Source organism: Lynx rufus, unplaced genomic scaffold (assembly GCF_022079265.1).
Source record: "Lynx rufus isolate CCGP_SWC_20201006 ecotype Redwood Valley unplaced genomic scaffold, mLynRuf1.p SCAF_18, whole genome shotgun sequence".
NCBI classification, from domain to species: Eukaryota; Metazoa; Chordata; class Mammalia; order Carnivora; family Felidae; genus Lynx; species Lynx rufus.
The window spans coordinates 22,330,550-22,346,541 of record NW_025814832.1 but is presented as its reverse complement, the minus strand read 5'-3'; the positions used below and the strand labels follow the sequence as shown (position 1 = coordinate 22,346,541).

Here is a 15,992-nt window from a genome sequence, read left to right as displayed (position 1 = left end):
AACTCCCAGGAGCCAAGACAGAATTCTGGAGGGTGATGGAGCTGGCCGTCCGGGAAGGGGCAGGTTTGATGGAGAGGGGGTGGGAGGGTTTGTTTTGGAGCGCTGCATTTGAGCTGGAGGCCGGCCATCCCGGGAACGCTATCAGGCAGGTTGGCTCTCTGGGTGAGGAGCCAAGGGCTTGGAGGGAGATTGTTTAGTGTCGTCCACACCCCAGTGACAGCCGGGTGGGAGGGGGCTGCGGTGGTGGGAGTCGGGAGCTGGGGGGCAAGAGGAGGGAGTGGGTTCTGACTGAACTCTGAGCAGAGAAAGGGGACGGGAGAGGAGCCCTAGGAGGGCAGGAGGGGGCACAGGCGCTGGCAGGTGGGGCCGACAGCAGGCTCTGGTGCTGTCCTGGCATCCCCTGAGAGAGGGACTTGGAAGAGCTGGGGTTTGGGGGGACTAGGCCTGCACTCACATGGGGGCTTCTGCTCTGAGCCCAGGAAAGGAGACTGGGGGGGGTGAAGGAACAGGAGATACGTGAACAGGGCCCTGGGGACGTGGGGTGTGTGTGGAGGGAGGTGCAGGTGCAGGTGGAGGAGGGGAGGAGAGAAGAGTCGGCTGTGCTGTGCGTCACAGAGCTGTTTGTGGGGTGGGGAGCGGAGCCCGGCGGGGGGGGCGGGGAGAGGCCAGGCTGGGAGTGGGGACGAGGCGGGGCGAGGAGAGGGAGAAGGTTTGGAACAGCTCTAGGTGGGGAGAGATGGAGCCCCAGCAGCAGAGGAGGGTGAGGGAAGGTACAGAGCTGCCGTGAGGCCCCCAGCTGGCATTGCCCTGTCCAGTCAGCACAGGCTCGTGACAGCACCGCTCAACAATTCGATGGCCGCAGCAGGAGCGGAGGGGGTGGGGTCTTACCTGGGCTGGGGCCGGCCCGGCAGGGGCGCTCTGAGGTCTGCGGCAGGAAGGCAGCCTTGAAATGGTCCACCCCGGGCCCCAGGCTGCGAGAGTGTCCTGGCAGGTGAGGGGCAGGGGCCCCAGCTCCAGAATCTGGAGTCTCAGGGGCTTTGGCTTGGCTGTGTCCCAGCTGGGAGCACACTGTGAGTGCCGTGTGCCTGCTTTGCTGGTGTGTTTCCTGGAGGTGACTTCCGGGTGCTGGTAGGAGATTGTGGGGAGGGGCTGGAGCCACCCCTGGATACGGGGTTCTGAGGCACAGTGACACCCAGCAGTGGGCCCAGTGGGTGTGAGGGGCCGCAAGGGGATTGGCCCAGAGAGGCAAAGTTCCAAGCTGGAGAGCTCCCGGAGGTCTGAGAAGAGCAAGGTGGTGATCGATATGGTGAAGCCCGTGGGCTTTGCTTGAAACCACCTGCCATCCAGGTGGCTCCTGACTTCCCACACCCCTCCTTGGAGGAGGAGGAGGCAAGAGGTGCCAGTGACCCTTGCCCCATCGCTGTGGCCTGCCTGGATTCCCCCATCCTGGGTCGGGGGAGGGGGTGCAGCGGGCAGGACTGTCAAAAGCAGAGGTGAAGTGAACTAAGGAGCAGAGATTTCAGGTCAGTGGAGCTGTTGGGAGCGGAGGAGATGGGGGTGGGGTGGCGCTGGGGCAGGGCTGGGGTGACTCGTACGAGCCTCTGCCCAGCTGTCTCCCGGCTCGCCCACTCCTCTCGCCGTCCCCGTGTGCCGGAGCCGCTCCTGGGCCTCCTGCCTGGGCCTCTGCAGCATCCCCCTAATTGGTCTCCGTCTCTCCGTCTCTCCAAGCCATCAGCATGCTGCCACCACTGCAGCCAGATTAATCTTCTTAATAAACCGCTCTGCACATCTCTTTCCTCCCCCCAGAAGCCCCAGTGGCAGCATCGCGGGCAGAGGCGAGTCCAGCCCCAGTGGTGGGACAGAGTTCAAGGCCATCCTGCCTGGGCCCTGCCAGCCTTGCAGCCGTGTCCTCCACGGACCCCTCCCCCGCTCTGACCCCGGAGAAGCACTTGATTCTCTGTCCCTGTCCCCATGCATTCCTTCCTCTGCATCTTTGCTCGTGCCGCCTTCAGCTGGGGGTGCCCTCCACGGGGTTCTCCTTCCGCCCCTTCCTCCCCGGCCTCAGCTGGGTTTGAGCTCCCGGGGTGCTCCTGGTGTTTGTCCCCAGCGTGGGGCTTCGTGCGGCCTTGCAGGCATTCCGTCCTGCCGTGTGTGAGGCCCGCGTCCACCGTCAGTGCCCGCGGGGCCGCCTGAGCGTGGCTCTGGGCCGGGTGTTTTCACGGTCTTTAACGCCTCTGTTCTGCAGAGCAGTTCTGCCATGAGGTGACGCTACCCTGTTTAACAGCGAAGGCCACTGGGGATCAGAGGGGTTAAGGGACCTGCCCAAGGTCACACAGGCAGAAAGTCTCAGGGTTGGCCGGCCTCCCACACTCTGGTTCCACCCCATGTTTTGATCACCAGTGTTCTGCATGCTGTGGGCCCGTTAAGGGTTGGCTGATGGAGGTGAGTCCTGGTGCTTTCGGGGGAGTCCTGGTGCCGAGAAGTATCGGGGAGCTTGTGGGCGGCGGGGGGGGGGTGCTATACTTGCTCCAAGGGGACAGGCTGAGGGGAGGGGAAGTCTTAGGAGGTGGGGCGTTTGCAGTTAGCATCTTCCCAAAGAAGAGCCCGGGGCCCCTGTGTGGGAGAGGCTGCCTGGCCTCAACTCACTGCAGCCCCCCGCTGCACCTCGACGTCTTGAGGGAGGATTGAGACCTGAGAAAGGACTTCCTGGCAGCAGGAGAGAGTCGGGAGGGGGGCTGGTGCCCACCTGGTGTGTGGGGGGGCCTTCCTGAGCCAGCGGTGTGACCTCCACCAAGTCACCACACCTCTTGGAGCCTCAGTTTCCCCGGCTATCTAAGGAGGCAGGGAGGAAATGAAACCCTGGGAGGGACGGGGTAGCCAGCGCGCTGCCCCGGGGAGATACTGGCAGAAGTTGGCTCCCTCCCTGCCCCTTTGCAGCTGCAGTGGCTGTGATCACGGCTCTGGTCCCTGGGGCCACCGTGTTGCTAAGATTGTGTCTCTGTATCCTCGTCCTGCGTCCTGCCTGTGTTTGCAGAACGTTCCCAGCCTCCGATTTAGTAACTTGGGCTGACCTGTCTGGGGAGGAGTGCCTTTTCCCATGGATCACGGGGGGATTCCGGGGCCCTGGGAGCAAATAGGCATTGCCCGGAGGTGTGTGCCGTGAGACTTCCCAGAAGAGAGAGGGCAGGCTGAGGGACAGTGCCCGCTTTTCCTTTTCACCTGCTGTTCCTGTCTCAGCTGCCTGGAGGCGTGAGGGGGGGGGGGGTCCAGCCTTTGCTCCCTGCCCCCCTCAACCAGGACCTCAGGGGAGCCCTGTACCACCTTTCCAGTGAGGCTCTCGGCCGGTGTGCAGGTGTCCATGAGCCATGAGCCGTCGGGTACAGACGTTGCGCCCCACCTTGAATGACATCAGGGAATTCTGGAAATACCCCCCTCCACATGCCCCGTGCTGGTCGTACTTTTAAGATTCACTAATGGAGTCGACGCAAGAGGCCGAAAGCTACTGTGCTTTCAGCCACTTTTTTTTAAAAAAAGGTTTATTAATTTTTATTTTTGGCACCGTTTTTTGAGGTATCGTGTATATGCCATAAAATTCACCCATTGTAAGCTGTACCTCAGCTGTGCCTTCGAATCAGCGTGTTCTTTATTCATACATTAAGTTCCTGCGAAATATGGTTTTGTAGACTTTGGAAGGCGTGTTATGAATTCAGTGTGTCTGGATTCACGGGCGCCTGGCTGTCACCTGGGGTGGGTTTGGCCCCTGACTGCTGCGTCGTGTTATCAGAGTCCGAATGAAATGGGATTGGGTCCCACTCCCTGGTTCTCCCTGCCCCGTGACTTTGAACCCATCATTCACCATCTCTTGACCTTTCGGCTCTTATCTGAAGTGAGGGTGCCAGGGCAGTTATGTGGATAGCATGAGGTGAGACGCAGGGTGAGCCTGGGGACCCTCAAGGCATTGCACCTGTGCCCATCACCTTTATGCAATCCAGCTGGACAGCTGGGCAGGTGGCAGAGTGACAGGGAGGCAGGCTCACTGAGCCTGGTCCCTGGCAGACTGGACTTGGGATGCCAAGAGGGGATCCACTTAGTCAGGAGGGATCTGAGCCCCGAGCTTTACCTGTCCTGACGATGACCCCTTCCCCGCCACCTGCACTATGCTAATGCTAGAGGGGCCCAAGATCTTGTCTGTCTGTGACCCCATTCACTAGATCAGGTGGCAGTGTCCTTTCCTGCCCCCATTTTCCGTCTGGGGAGCAAGGACTTGCTCGGGATCTACTGGACCAATGGGCTCCTTGCCACACCGGCCCTGTACCAGCCACCCACTCTCTGGACGGCTGGCTCTCGGCCCTGCCTGCTGACCCTGGCCCGGCCCCCCAGGCCTGCCTTCGGAAAGAATCCGTGCACAGGCCGAGAGCTTCTCTCCTCCTGAGTAGCTGTTGACCCCCAAACACCCCTCACCTGCCAGCCAGAAGGCCCTTCCTTCCAGGTCTCCCCACCCCCTACACAGGCTGGCCACACAAAGTCAGGCCGTCAGGATACATTTGGTGGGTGCCCAGGCCTGCTTCCGTGCTTGGGTGACCTACCTGGGCAGCCAGCCAGAGGAGGCAGCTGGGTAAACAGGGGGAGGTGTCTGATGGACTGAGGGCTTCATCTGGTTGTTTATTTTAACTGAAACTTCTTGAGCTGTTTTGAAACGAAGGCTTTGGGGCGATCAAGACACCCCATTAGGTAGGCATTGAGCTCCACTGAGCCAATCATACCTCACCCTGCATCTCCAGCCCTCAGCTCAGCCCTGCCGCTCTCTTTCTCCCCAAACATGGTTCATTCCTCGTGCTTCGCCCTGTGACGCCTTCCGCGCCCCTTTCCCTGGAGAGACCTTACCCTTCAGAGCTCATTGCAAATGCTGCTTCCTGACTAAGGCTTTCCCAGCCTTAGTTCCTCCCTCACCGTCTCTCCCCTGGACTCTTGGATTTACCGTCGGGATAATTTATTTTGGCATCTAAGTATCTAAGGCCTCTTGTGGTTACTCAGCTGTTTTGTGTACGACCTGTTTCCAGTGAGACTCTGGGCTCCCGGGAGGCAGGGAGAATAGTCGGCATGTTTTTGCGGCTCCTTTTCATACCTGATGTCTTGCTAGGCATACAGTAGATGCTTAATTTTGACGGAAGGGAGGGAGGGCGGCGACGAGTGAGCTGGAGTGGCAGACGTTTTTCATTATTTCTGACGACCTCTCTAGGATGGGTCCTCGATCCCAATCCTGGACCCTGGCTGGAAGCATAAAAGTGATTACCGCCAGTGTTTTACATTTGGCCAGAGAGGTTGAGAATCTTGCTGAAGGTCACACAGCGAGTGGACAGGATGGGCTGGCAATGAACCCAGGCATCGCAGTCTCAGGGGGCAGCCCCAGGTCCTCCTCGTCTGCGACAACCTGCTCGGTCACCTCCTTTCTGCCCACCAGCACGTTTGCGTGTGCCTGCGGGCGTACGTGCGCGCGCGCGTGTGCTCGTTCGTGTGTTTGTGTGCACGGTGTGCGGGGGTGTGCCGTGTGTGCCTGTGTCTGGAAGAAAGCAACGTTAGCCAACAGTTGTCCGGGAGAAGGCTGCCAAATCCACAGAGTAATTGTAGAGCACGTGTGACTTTGCGTGTGGCTGTGTGTCTGGGTATGCGTGTGAGGCCTTGGCGGTCGCCCTGTGACATTGGCCAGCCTCGCTGCGCCGCTGGCCACGGCCTGCTGAGCTGACCGAGCAGCACAGGATAAGAAGGGTCTCGGACCTCCTCGCAGGCGGTGGGCAGAACCTATTATACAGGCTTCCCGCGAGCCTGCGGTCCCAGGCTCTGAGACCCGGGGCTGAGATTTGGCGTGGCAGCTGCCCCCGAGCGCATTTCCTCATGGGCCGTTTGGGGGTGAGCCCTCCTCTGGAGAGTCCATCCAGCATCACCACTGCCCGCCCCCCGCCCTGCCTACCCCCCACCTTGCTATTCCTGCTGCTTCTCTGCCGGTGGCCTCCGCTAGGGACGGCAGGGGTGAGGGGCTCAGGGGTGAGCCTCGGCTGCTTCATACCCCACCCTGCCCTCCAGCCCGAGGAGCTCACCAACGCCCTGGAAATCAGCAACATCGTCTTCACCAGCCTCTTTGCCCTGGAGATGCTGCTGAAGCTGCTCGTGTACGGTCCCTTTGGCTACATCAAGAACCCCTACAACATCTTCGATGGCGTCATCGTCGTCATCAGGTATGGCGGCCCCTCCACTGCCTGCCGCCTGAGGAATGCCCGTGGGGTGGCTTGGACGAGAAGCCAGGCAGCCTGTTCCTCTGGGGTGGAGGGGTCTGGAGTCAGGCCCCACTGACCCCCGCAGGCCCTGCCGCTTCCGCAGTGGGGGCGGGGGGGTGACCCGCTGTGCAGTCTCCTCTCCCCACTTCTGCTTCTTGCCCTTGAGCCCATGCGGGCCCCGGGGCGAGTGAGGACTGGGCAGCTGGCTTTGCAGAGGAGCTGAAGGGGGTGTGAAGCCCGGCCAGCAAAGTGCTTGGAAACCATCTCAGACACCCTCGACTTGCTTTAGGGTTTCCCAGACCCTGGGAAAGTGCTCCGTCCCCCTAGGCCTGGGGCCAGGAGAACTGCCTTATTGCTTTTTGGAACCGGCTTTAGATTTCATTAGAAGGGAACAAAGCAAATATTCCCTAACTTGACGCTGTTGCATGGGCCGGAATGTGGGAGAGGGCTGTCCGCTGCCAGGAGGTGATCTCCGGCCTGGAGAGAGGAGGGCGTGGAGAGGGCCGGAGCCGTCACCTACACCCGTCTCGGAGGCTCCCGCCTGTGCCCCGCGCCCTGGCGCTGGGCCGGCTTTTCCAGGCCCTCTCAGAGGGAGGGGTGGAGGGAGGGCGAGCCCGCAGGGGCTCAGGCTCCCCGCCCTCCTTGCAGCGTGTGGGAGATCGTGGGCCAGCAGGGGGGTGGCCTGTCGGTGCTGCGGACCTTCCGCCTGATGCGGGTGCTGAAGCTGGTGCGCTTCCTGCCGGCGCTGCAGCGACAGCTGGTGGTGCTCATGAAGACCATGGACAACGTGGCCACCTTCTGCATGCTGCTCATGCTCTTCATCTTCATCTTCAGGTGAGGGCAGGGGCGGCCTCCGCGCCGGCTGGGAGGAGGGCCTGAGGGGCAGGGGGTGCCCCCGCCCCTGCCCCCCATCTCCCGGCTCCTGTGTCTTCAGCATCCTGGGCATGCATCTCTTCGGCTGCAAATTTGCATCTGAGCGGGACGGGGACACGCTGCCGGACCGGAAGAATTTTGACTCCCTGCTCTGGGCCATCGTCACCGTCTTTCAGGTGCCAGGGTAACCAGGCAGGGGTGGACGGGGGTGGGGGGGGAGGCGGGGCACCCCCGGTGAAGGCCCTGACCTCCAGCCTCTGCCCACAGATCCTGACCCAGGAGGACTGGAACAAGGTACTCTACAACGGAATGGCCTCCACGTCGTCCTGGGCTGCTCTTTATTTCATTGCCCTCATGACCTTCGGCAACTACGTGCTCTTTAATCTGCTCGTCGCCATTCTGGTGGAGGGCTTCCAGGCGGAGGTAACCCCCTGCCCACAGCAGTCCAGTTCCGGGAGGAGTCGGCTGCCTGGCTTGAGCCATGGTGGCCGGGGAGGTCTCGCAGAAAGTGCCCATCAGGCCAGGCTGGGGGACTTGGGGTGGAAGGTCCCGGGTCTCGGGCAGCCCCTCAGCACCGGGGAGACAGGGCGGTTGTGGGGGATCCCTGGGTCCACTAGCTCCTGAGTGGGCTTCCGCATCAAGGTCAGCCAGATTCTTCCCCGGAGAGCTGGATAAGTGTTGGCACACGGTGCCAGCTGGATCCCGAGTACGGGTGCTCTCGGGGACATCCAGAGGGGACCCCTCTGAGCCGAGGGGCGGGGGCAGCTTGGGTGCAAATCATCCAAGCTCCAGCTAAACTGATGAAGATGCCACCAGGGCCCAGGCAGGGCTAAGCTGCCCAGGGTGAGAAATGAGCCCAATTAGCTGCAGGCGTGGCAGAGACGAGCGTCCTATTTCCAGCCCAGGCTCCATCACCTCCGTCACAGGCAGCGTCATCCATTCATATTGATTTGCATCGATCCTGCCCTGGCTGTGCCAGGGCTCAGCACCTGCCTGGAGGGCCGTACGTCGTTCCTGTCCCTCAGCTCCCCCCCGCCCGTCCCCCGAGCTCCGGGCCCAGCCCAGCCTCCAGTCCAGGCGTCTTTCACAGGCAGGTTGACCCAACCTAGAAATGCTCCAGGTTGGGCGCAGAAAAGCTCTTGGTCCAGTTCTCTCCGGGTGACCCGGATGGAAACTCCCGCTGCGGCCTGGTCTATAAATACTCGGCACACGGTGGAAAAACAAAAATCTATTTTCCGACTCTTTCCCAGCCTTCGCGAGGGAGGGCCGTTCCCCGTAGGCCGGCTGGGCTGGTGGGGTGCGGGTGCCTCTGTCCCACACCGGCCCTCTCCGGCTGCCCGCCGGCCGTGCACATTCTGTACTTATCCATTATCGCATTTCTTCCCACTGGGTGGCAGCGAGGGCAGCTGGTGGGGGAGGCCGGCCCTGCCTCTGGTGATGGCCGGGCCTCTTGTGCCGAGGGACGAGGCACTTCATTGGGGGTTCCCCGGGGCCTGAGAAGTTCGGGGGTGACACCATGCTCCCGTAAGAGCCAGGGTCTCCGTGGACACCCACCGCTCTTAGCCGGTGGGAAGAACTGCTGAGCGGGGACGGGGGGTCCCGCCGCCCCTTGCAAACCACTGCCCCTGGCGGCTAAGATGTCCTCAGAAAAATCCCCGAGGAACTCCGCGAGGGGATATGGAAAACACCCCGAGCCTATTCCCCTCCCCTCAGCTGGCCATTCGGTCGTCTCAGCAGCCCTGGAGGTGCCCGGTGCAGACAGCCCCCTCCCCACCGCCGGCCCTTTCAGCAAACACCTTGTTAAATTGAATGCTGCCGAGCCGGCCTGGTTGCTAGGCAGCGGCGATGTCTGCTGTTGGGAAGGAAGACAGGTCACTCTGGCCTTGCCGGGGGCCTGTGGCTGCCCCAGCCCGACCGGTCAGCTAGGGCCTGGGGCCACAGCCGCCTCAACCTGCAGGGCACAGGTGCCCAGTGGCAAGGGTCTCAGAGTTTGATGCTTCAGGTCGGGGCTGGGATGGAGGAAGGATTTCCAGATCAACCCCCCTCCATGGGGGTGGGCGGCGGCCTGGCCCTGAAGTGCCCGCGGGAGGGGCTGGACCAGCCGCCCACTGTCCTGTGTGTCGTGGGCCAACACCTAGGTGGGGGAGGGGAGGGCCGGTCAAGCCAGGCCGGTGACCTGGATACCTCCAGAAGCACCTGCCCTGTCTTGTACAGAGTTTTAAGGGGGAGGGGGGTTGCACATGTGGCTCTGAGGAAGCCCCGCATTCTGGCAGGAGAGGCTGGTTGTTGCTGTTGTGATGGCCCGCTCTTTTACAAAACAGGCAACCCCCCTCTGCAGAGGAAGTTGTTGGTCGTCAGCAGCAGGAGGGCTCCAGGGTAGCCCCAGCTGGCCTGGCCACCTTGCCAAGAGGTCAGAGGGAGGAGGCCCGGGAGACGGGGCTGGCTCGGCTGCCCATTTGCCGACGTGCAGGGGGCAGCATCCTGAATCCCTGTGTATTTGTCATGCACACACTTAATTAAATGAGCAGACAGCAGGCCCTGTGTGAGGCCATTAATTGGTATTAAACAACATCATAGCTGTCATCCCAGTGTTACTTGTCACATCCCATCCCAGTGGGAGCAGCTGGACCCGGTCTGATTCTGGGGGATGCAGTCTGGGCGTATGGGAGTGGGGAGCCCCGCTGCAGCTCCTGGCCCGCAGCCTCCTCCCGGCCTCTGGCTCATGCCCTCCTCCTTCCCCGCCTCCCTGCCCATCCCCAAGCCCGCTGCCAGTGCGGGGCCAGTACAAGGTGAGCTGGAGACTCAGGTGCAAGGCCCAGGTAGACCTCTGACTCTCTGCGTGCCTGGGGACATCTGTCTTAGCTTCTCCAAACCTCAGCTGCCTCCTTTATGGTGACACGAGTGACTTCCTTCCCGCCTTGCGAGAGGCGAGCTGGTGTGACTAAAGCGGTTTCTGGGCGGCTGGCATGCCCCTTGTGCATCGTAGCTGTCATTATTAGGACTACTGGGGGGCTCGATCTCCTTGCCTGCCCTTTTCCCCCACCTTCATGGCCTCTGCCCTCACCCTTCAGATTCATTCGGGCCCGAGGGCCTGTGGTTGAATTCTGGAAGGCCGTCTGTCCCCTTTCTCCTCCTCCCCTACCCCCAGTGTCTCGTCCCTCTTCCACCCCTGTCGGGTTTGTGCCATCCTTTTCTTCGTCCTCTTTTGACACTGCTGATGTTTGAAAGCCCGAGCACCTGTGACCAGCGCCCGTCCCCTGCCTCCCCGTCTCCCTGTAGGAAATCAGCAAACGGGAAGATGCGAGTGGACAGTTAAGCTGTATTCAGCTGCCTGTCGACTCCCAGGGGGTAGGTACGCGATCATGAGTCGGCATGCCCCCGCTCCCCGTGCCCTGTGCCCCCTCCACCTCCGTGTCTCTGTGCTCGTGTTCACGCTCAGCCGCTGTGCAACTGTGGTAGCTGTGGTGGTCATTGGTGTCGTGAGGTTTGCTTCGATTTTAAGTCCCTTCCCCCTGAGGACATGGAGAGGAGGGGCCTCCTTGCCTCTGCCCCCACCACCCTGCCAAGGGCACTGTTCCCGTCCCCCGCTGGACCAGTAGAGGGGCGGGAGAAGGAAGGGACTTAGAATCTCTGTGTGCACGTGTGTGGTCCACCGTGTGTGGGTGCCTACACTGAGGTCCCCGAGGAGTCCGAGTCTCGGGATCATGGCCGCAGACTGTGCTTCCCCATCTCTCTCCCCTCCCCCTTGCCCTGAGCCCCTATTGGAGACCCCCACAAGCTGCCTCAGCTCAGGACAAGTCTTTGGAGGATGTGAGGGTGGGGTGCCTCTTGCCAGAAGGTCCCAGATTTTTAAACCCACTTCCGAGTCTCTGGCCCCCTGGCCACCTGGGAGGTCCAGCAGGCATTTGGGGGCCTGCCCCCACTCTGGCCTCCACACTGAGCCCGTGCTCCACTGTTTCCTGTGCTGGCCCTGGAATTCGGGCCAAGGCCGGGGTTCCCGCGGGACCCCACAGTGCTGTGCATCCCGAGCGGCCCCCTGGAGATCCCACTCGATAATTAAAGGCCTCGTTAGGGATGTAAACTGAGTTAATGAAAATGATCCCCTGAGATGCCAATTACGCAATATTTATGCCCTTATCAAAAGTAGCAATCAAGTATTTCTTAATAACTTCTTAAGGAGAAGTGTGTAATTACTGGGGAACCCACTGACCTGCTAAGGAGGAAGAAAAAAGTACCCCAGAGACAGGGACAGAGGTAAAAATGGGGCCAGGGGACAGGGTGGGGTCTTGGGAAAGACGAGGGGAAGGAAACAGAGGGCCTGAAGTGGCCTCCTTGGGCTGAGCTGCTCTGTCTGGGGTCTTTCAATTTCCTTCTGGGGTCCTCAGGTCTGCGGCTCAGGGGAGGGCAGCCATGGAAGGAAAGCAGAGGGCACAAGTGGCCTTGGGAATTTAGGCTCTAGTGACCATTTCACTCAGGTCCCCAGCTCCCTTTGGCCTATGCCACCCACCCACCCGCCTGCCCGGCTGTTCCCCTCTCCCCTCAGCCCTTCCCGGAGCCAGTCCCCACCAGGCTGGTTGTGTCGTGGGCTATGGGGTTAGTCATGGCCTTCTCTGAGGTGTGGCAGGTGGGAGGCAGAGGTGTCGGGGGCCCTGGGGAGCTCTGGGCCCCACGCCTGGATGGTGTGGCCTGTGCCAGTGCATGCCTCGTGCCGTGGTTGCTGGTTCCCATAGCCTATATGTGGTGTATGCTTGTGGAGACAGGGAGACCTCAGTCCAGCCCACTAGCCCCTGCCGGGCCAGGTCTCTAATGGCCTGCTGCTCCCCCCCCCACCCCCACCCTAGGGAGATGCCACCAAGTCCGAGTCAGAGCCCGATTTCTTCTCACCCAGCCTGGATGGTGACGGGGACAGGAAGAAGCGCCTGGCCTGTGAGTATCTATCCTGGGGGTGCGGGCCCTGGCCCTGGGCCAGCCTTGAGTGGACTCAGGGTCTCTCCTCTCACTCCCCCGGCAGTGGTGTCCCTGGGAGAGCACCCGGAGCTGCGGAAGAACCTGCTGCCGCCTCTTATCATCCACACGGCCGCCACGCCCATGTCGCTCCCCAAGAGTTCCAGCACCGGCCTGGCCGAGGCGCTGGGCCCCGCCTCCCGCCGCACCAGCAGCAGCGGGTCTGCTGAGCCAGGGGCGACCCATGAGATGAAGTCACCGGTATGGGGTGCACATGGGTGCCCTATGGTGGGACATGTGCAGAGGTCAGGAGGGAAGAGAGGATGGGGGCGGAGAGGCCCAAGGCCTCTGAGCCCTAGGTTGGACAAGCCCCTGGGAGGTCAGTAGGGCTAGTAATGCAGGCAGGTGCAGAGCTCTGGCCTTGGGGGGAGAAAGAGCAGTGTTCTAATCCTATTCTTGTGTTTCTGAACTGCCCTTGGGTGAAACTCAACCTCGGAGCCTCTGCTATAAGATAGGGGAGGTCCTTCTCTCCTTAATACTTCATCATAATAGCAAACCCCGTGCAGTTACTGATTCTGTACGAGCGCAACCCCATGAGGTAGGTCTCACTATTATCCCCACTTGACAGATGGGGACCCGGGTCTTAGCTTGCCAAACTGATTGGTGGGAAGCTCGGCAGTGAGCCGGTGACAGAGCCAGAAGTTTAATCCAGGAGTCGGCGTCGGGGCCCGCGCGCCTGCCGTCACTTTATACGGCCAGTCAGCTACATGAGGAATAGGTACTAGTGTCGTAGCTCTTCTCCAGATGAGGAACTGAGGCACAGAGAGGTTTAGTCACTTGCCCAGGGTCACCCAGCTGGTGGGAGCGAGTAATCTGAACCCAGGCGTCTGGTCCACGGCTCCCGCTTACACGTCGACTCCGGATATGGCGCCGAGGAGGCTCCCAGGAGACAGGGTGCCTGTGGGGGGTGGGGTGCAGGGCTGCGGGGTCCTGGTTGAGACCGCCCTCTCCCTGGCTCACCCCCACCCCCAGCCAAGCGCCCGCAGCTCTCCGCACAGCCCCTGGAGCGCGGCAAGCAGCTGGACCAGCAGGCGCTCCAGCCGGAACAGCCTGGGCCGCGCCCCCAGCCTGAAGCGAAGGAGCCCGAGTGGGGAACGGCGCTCCCTGCTGTCGGGCGAGGGCCGGGAGAGCCAGGACGAGGACGAGAGCTCGGAAGAGGAGAGAGCCAGCCCGGTGGGCAGCGACCGTCGCCACAGGGGCTCCCTGGAGCGGGAGGCCAAGAGCTCCTTTGACCTGCCGGACACGCTGCAGGTGCCCGGGCTGCACCGCACAGCCAGTGGCCGCAGCTCGGCCTCCGAGCACCAGGACTGCAATGGCAAGTCGGCCTCGGGGCGCCTGGCCCGGGCCCAGCGGCCCGACGCCCCCCCACTGGATGGGGACGATGGCGATGACGAGGGCAACCTGGTGAGGCCCCTGCGGGCGCGGTGACTTCTCACACCTGACCTTGAGCGAGGGGGGCAATGCCTGACCTGGCGCTGGGCTGGACGCCCCGCTGCCAGTTCCGTGGCATTCAGGGAGTTACCGTCGAGCCCGAGGGGTCTCAAGGGGTGCCGGCCCTGAAGCGGAGCTCCAAACAGCCCCTTTTTCTCCCTATGCCCGCCCTGCCGAGCCCCAGATCCTCGTCACATGCGGGGCTGCGGTCCTTGGTGGATATGAATGGTTTCGGGCAGATGCGTATGAATCTTTCATGGCCCTCCCCCAGTGACTCAGAAATACCCATAACTCATCCCTCCAAACTGATGCCCTCCCCTGTCTCCCCCTCTCTCATCTCGACCTTATCACAAGTCTTGACTTCACGCCCGTCCTTACCCATTCACCCCTCCCCCGGCCTCCACACCACCACCACCACCACCTCTAACCCTGGGGGATGGGCACGTGGATCTAGGACCTCAGGGTTAGCGTGTGAGGAGAAGGGGCCAGGGTCCCCTCCCGCCAGGTGTGTCTTTGAACAGACAGCTATGATGGGTACAATGTTTGATAATTGATGCAGCTCCCAAGCCCAGCGGGGAGGGAAGCAGGGAGGGCCTTCGGGGCTGGGCTGGAGGCTGGAGGCAGAGACATAAGCGCAGAGAGCCTGGGGGGAGGGGGGCGTGCAGGGGAGGAGGGAGGAGATGCACGAAGCGAGGCATGCTCAGGGGACTAGAGGGGCTTAGAGGGAGACTGGGGGTCTGAGGAATAAAGGAAGAGAAGCGGGGCTGAGGACTGGGCCCAGTGTGAAGGGCTGGACAGGGAGTGAAGGCCATGTTGCTGCAGACAAGGGGTAGGGCGTGGGGAACTTGAGGGTCCCGGCCCCGCACACCAGTTCTGTGGTCCTTCTACAGAGCAGAGGGGAGCGGATGAGAGTGTGGATCCGAGCCCGGCTGCCCGCCTGCTGCCAGGAGCGAGACTCCTGGTCCGCCTATGTCTTCTCTCCTCAGTCAAGGTGAGCAGGGGATCCCTGACCTCTCCTCCTGGGGAAGTATCCCGCGACACCACCCTGGGAGACGCTAGAAGTGTCCTGGCCTGAGGGCACGTGAGAGAGGGGCCGCGGGCTGGGAGGGCCCCGAGGAGGCAAGGCCGCTCCCCGCTGCCCGGCCTGCCTCCTGCCCAGCCTTTGCTCGTCTCCGAACAGGTTCCGCCTCTTCTGTCACCGAATCATCACCCACAAGATGTTCGACCATGTGGTCCTTGTCATCATCTTCCTCAACTGCATCACCATCGCCATGGAGCGTCCCAAGATCGACCCCCACAGCGCTGTGAGTCACCAAAGACTAAACTTGGTGGCTGTAGGCTTCCCTTGCAACTGGTACCCAGGCTTGCCTCCTGTGTCCTTCTCCTGCCTCTGCCTCCATTTCCCTCCTGTGATGCACCAGCCCAGCTCGGGGAGTGGGGCCCTGCTCCTTACCTGGGTGAAAAGTGAGCCCCGTTGCATCCTGGCTATTTGCAGACAGCACGTTCTCATGAGCCAGGCACTTGTGGGGCCCAGCTGGGTGTGAGTCGGCGAGTGTCAGCGTGATGGGAGCAGCAGACTGGCCCCGGCGGGGCTGAGTGTCTTGCTTCCCCTGCTTCCTGCAAAGGGGCTCGGTTTTGCCCACGACCTGTGTGCTGCTGGGGGAGACGTCCTGCCCAGCCTCCCCCATGGGCAGTGCAGAGTAGGGGAGAGGGAGCTGCCCTTTGCTCCTCTGGGTCCTGCCAGATCACAAACACGTAGGTTTTCAGGGGGAACATTGGTCACTTCTGCTTAGCTGTGAACCTTCTAGGCCCGCTCCAAAGGAGAAGAAGGGCCAGAGGCCTGCGTATCTGGACCTGCTCCCAGGGGCCTGACCTCTTCAGAATGGGTACAAGTGGTTCTGGCGGCTGTCTCCCCCCACCCGGGCATCATAGTCCCCGCCCCAGACAACGGTGGCCCCTCATGACATCTTGCCGCACTTGCTTGGAGCGGCCCCCCCACCCCTCCCCACTGCCTCCCACAACGCCCGTTCAGATTTCGGTGTTGCTAGGCTTTGTTTTTCATTAGGGTGGGCTCCAGCCAGGCCCGGGTGGGGAGGGAGAGACCCTTTTGAATGGAGGGCAGGCCTGAAATAGGTGGGTGAGGAGATCCCCACCCTTGGGGCTCGTGCAGGGTGGAGCGAGGGCAGCTGGTCACATAGGCCCCTGGTCGGCCTTCTGCCCAAGGTCTCGCTGCAGGGCCCTCTGTCATTGTCACCACATCTTCCCCTCAGTTCCCCCCCCCCTTTCCCCGCTTCTCTCTTTCCCTTTCTCTGTTTCTTGCTCTCCCTGACTCTCATGCTCTGCGCGCTGCCTCTCCAGGCCTCTCCAGCCCTCTCTCGGCCACCCAGGGAGGGACTCAGCCTATAGATATCA

The 15,992-nt window shown here is 61.8% G+C and overlaps 1 protein-coding gene across 28 annotated transcripts in view; it reads left to right on the top strand.

Annotated features, from left to right (window-relative positions):
- CACNA1G (calcium voltage-gated channel subunit alpha1 G) overlaps window positions 1-15,992 on the top strand; it is a 60,793-nt gene that overhangs the window by 22,340 nt on the left and 22,461 nt on the right. For 20 of the 28 annotated variants that reach the window (XM_047080491.1, XM_047080494.1, XM_047080493.1 and 17 more), the window contains exons 10-19: window positions 6,082-6,233; window positions 6,921-7,106; window positions 7,207-7,321; window positions 7,413-7,568; window positions 10,425-10,493; window positions 11,987-12,071; window positions 12,157-12,350; window positions 13,122-13,553; window positions 14,471-14,571; window positions 14,761-14,884. In XM_047080491.1, the coding sequence (XP_046936447.1) occupies window positions 6,082-6,233; window positions 6,921-7,106; window positions 7,207-7,321; window positions 7,413-7,568; window positions 10,425-10,493; window positions 11,987-12,071; window positions 12,157-12,350; window positions 13,122-13,553; window positions 14,471-14,571; window positions 14,761-14,884 (1,614 nt within the window). The remainder of the gene's footprint in view (window positions 1-6,081; window positions 6,234-6,920; window positions 7,107-7,206; window positions 7,322-7,412; window positions 7,569-10,424; window positions 10,494-11,986; window positions 12,072-12,156; window positions 12,351-13,121; window positions 13,554-14,470; window positions 14,572-14,760; window positions 14,885-15,992) is intronic. The other 8 variants (XM_047080498.1, XM_047080492.1, XM_047080488.1 and 5 more) reach the window with 1 other exon arrangement.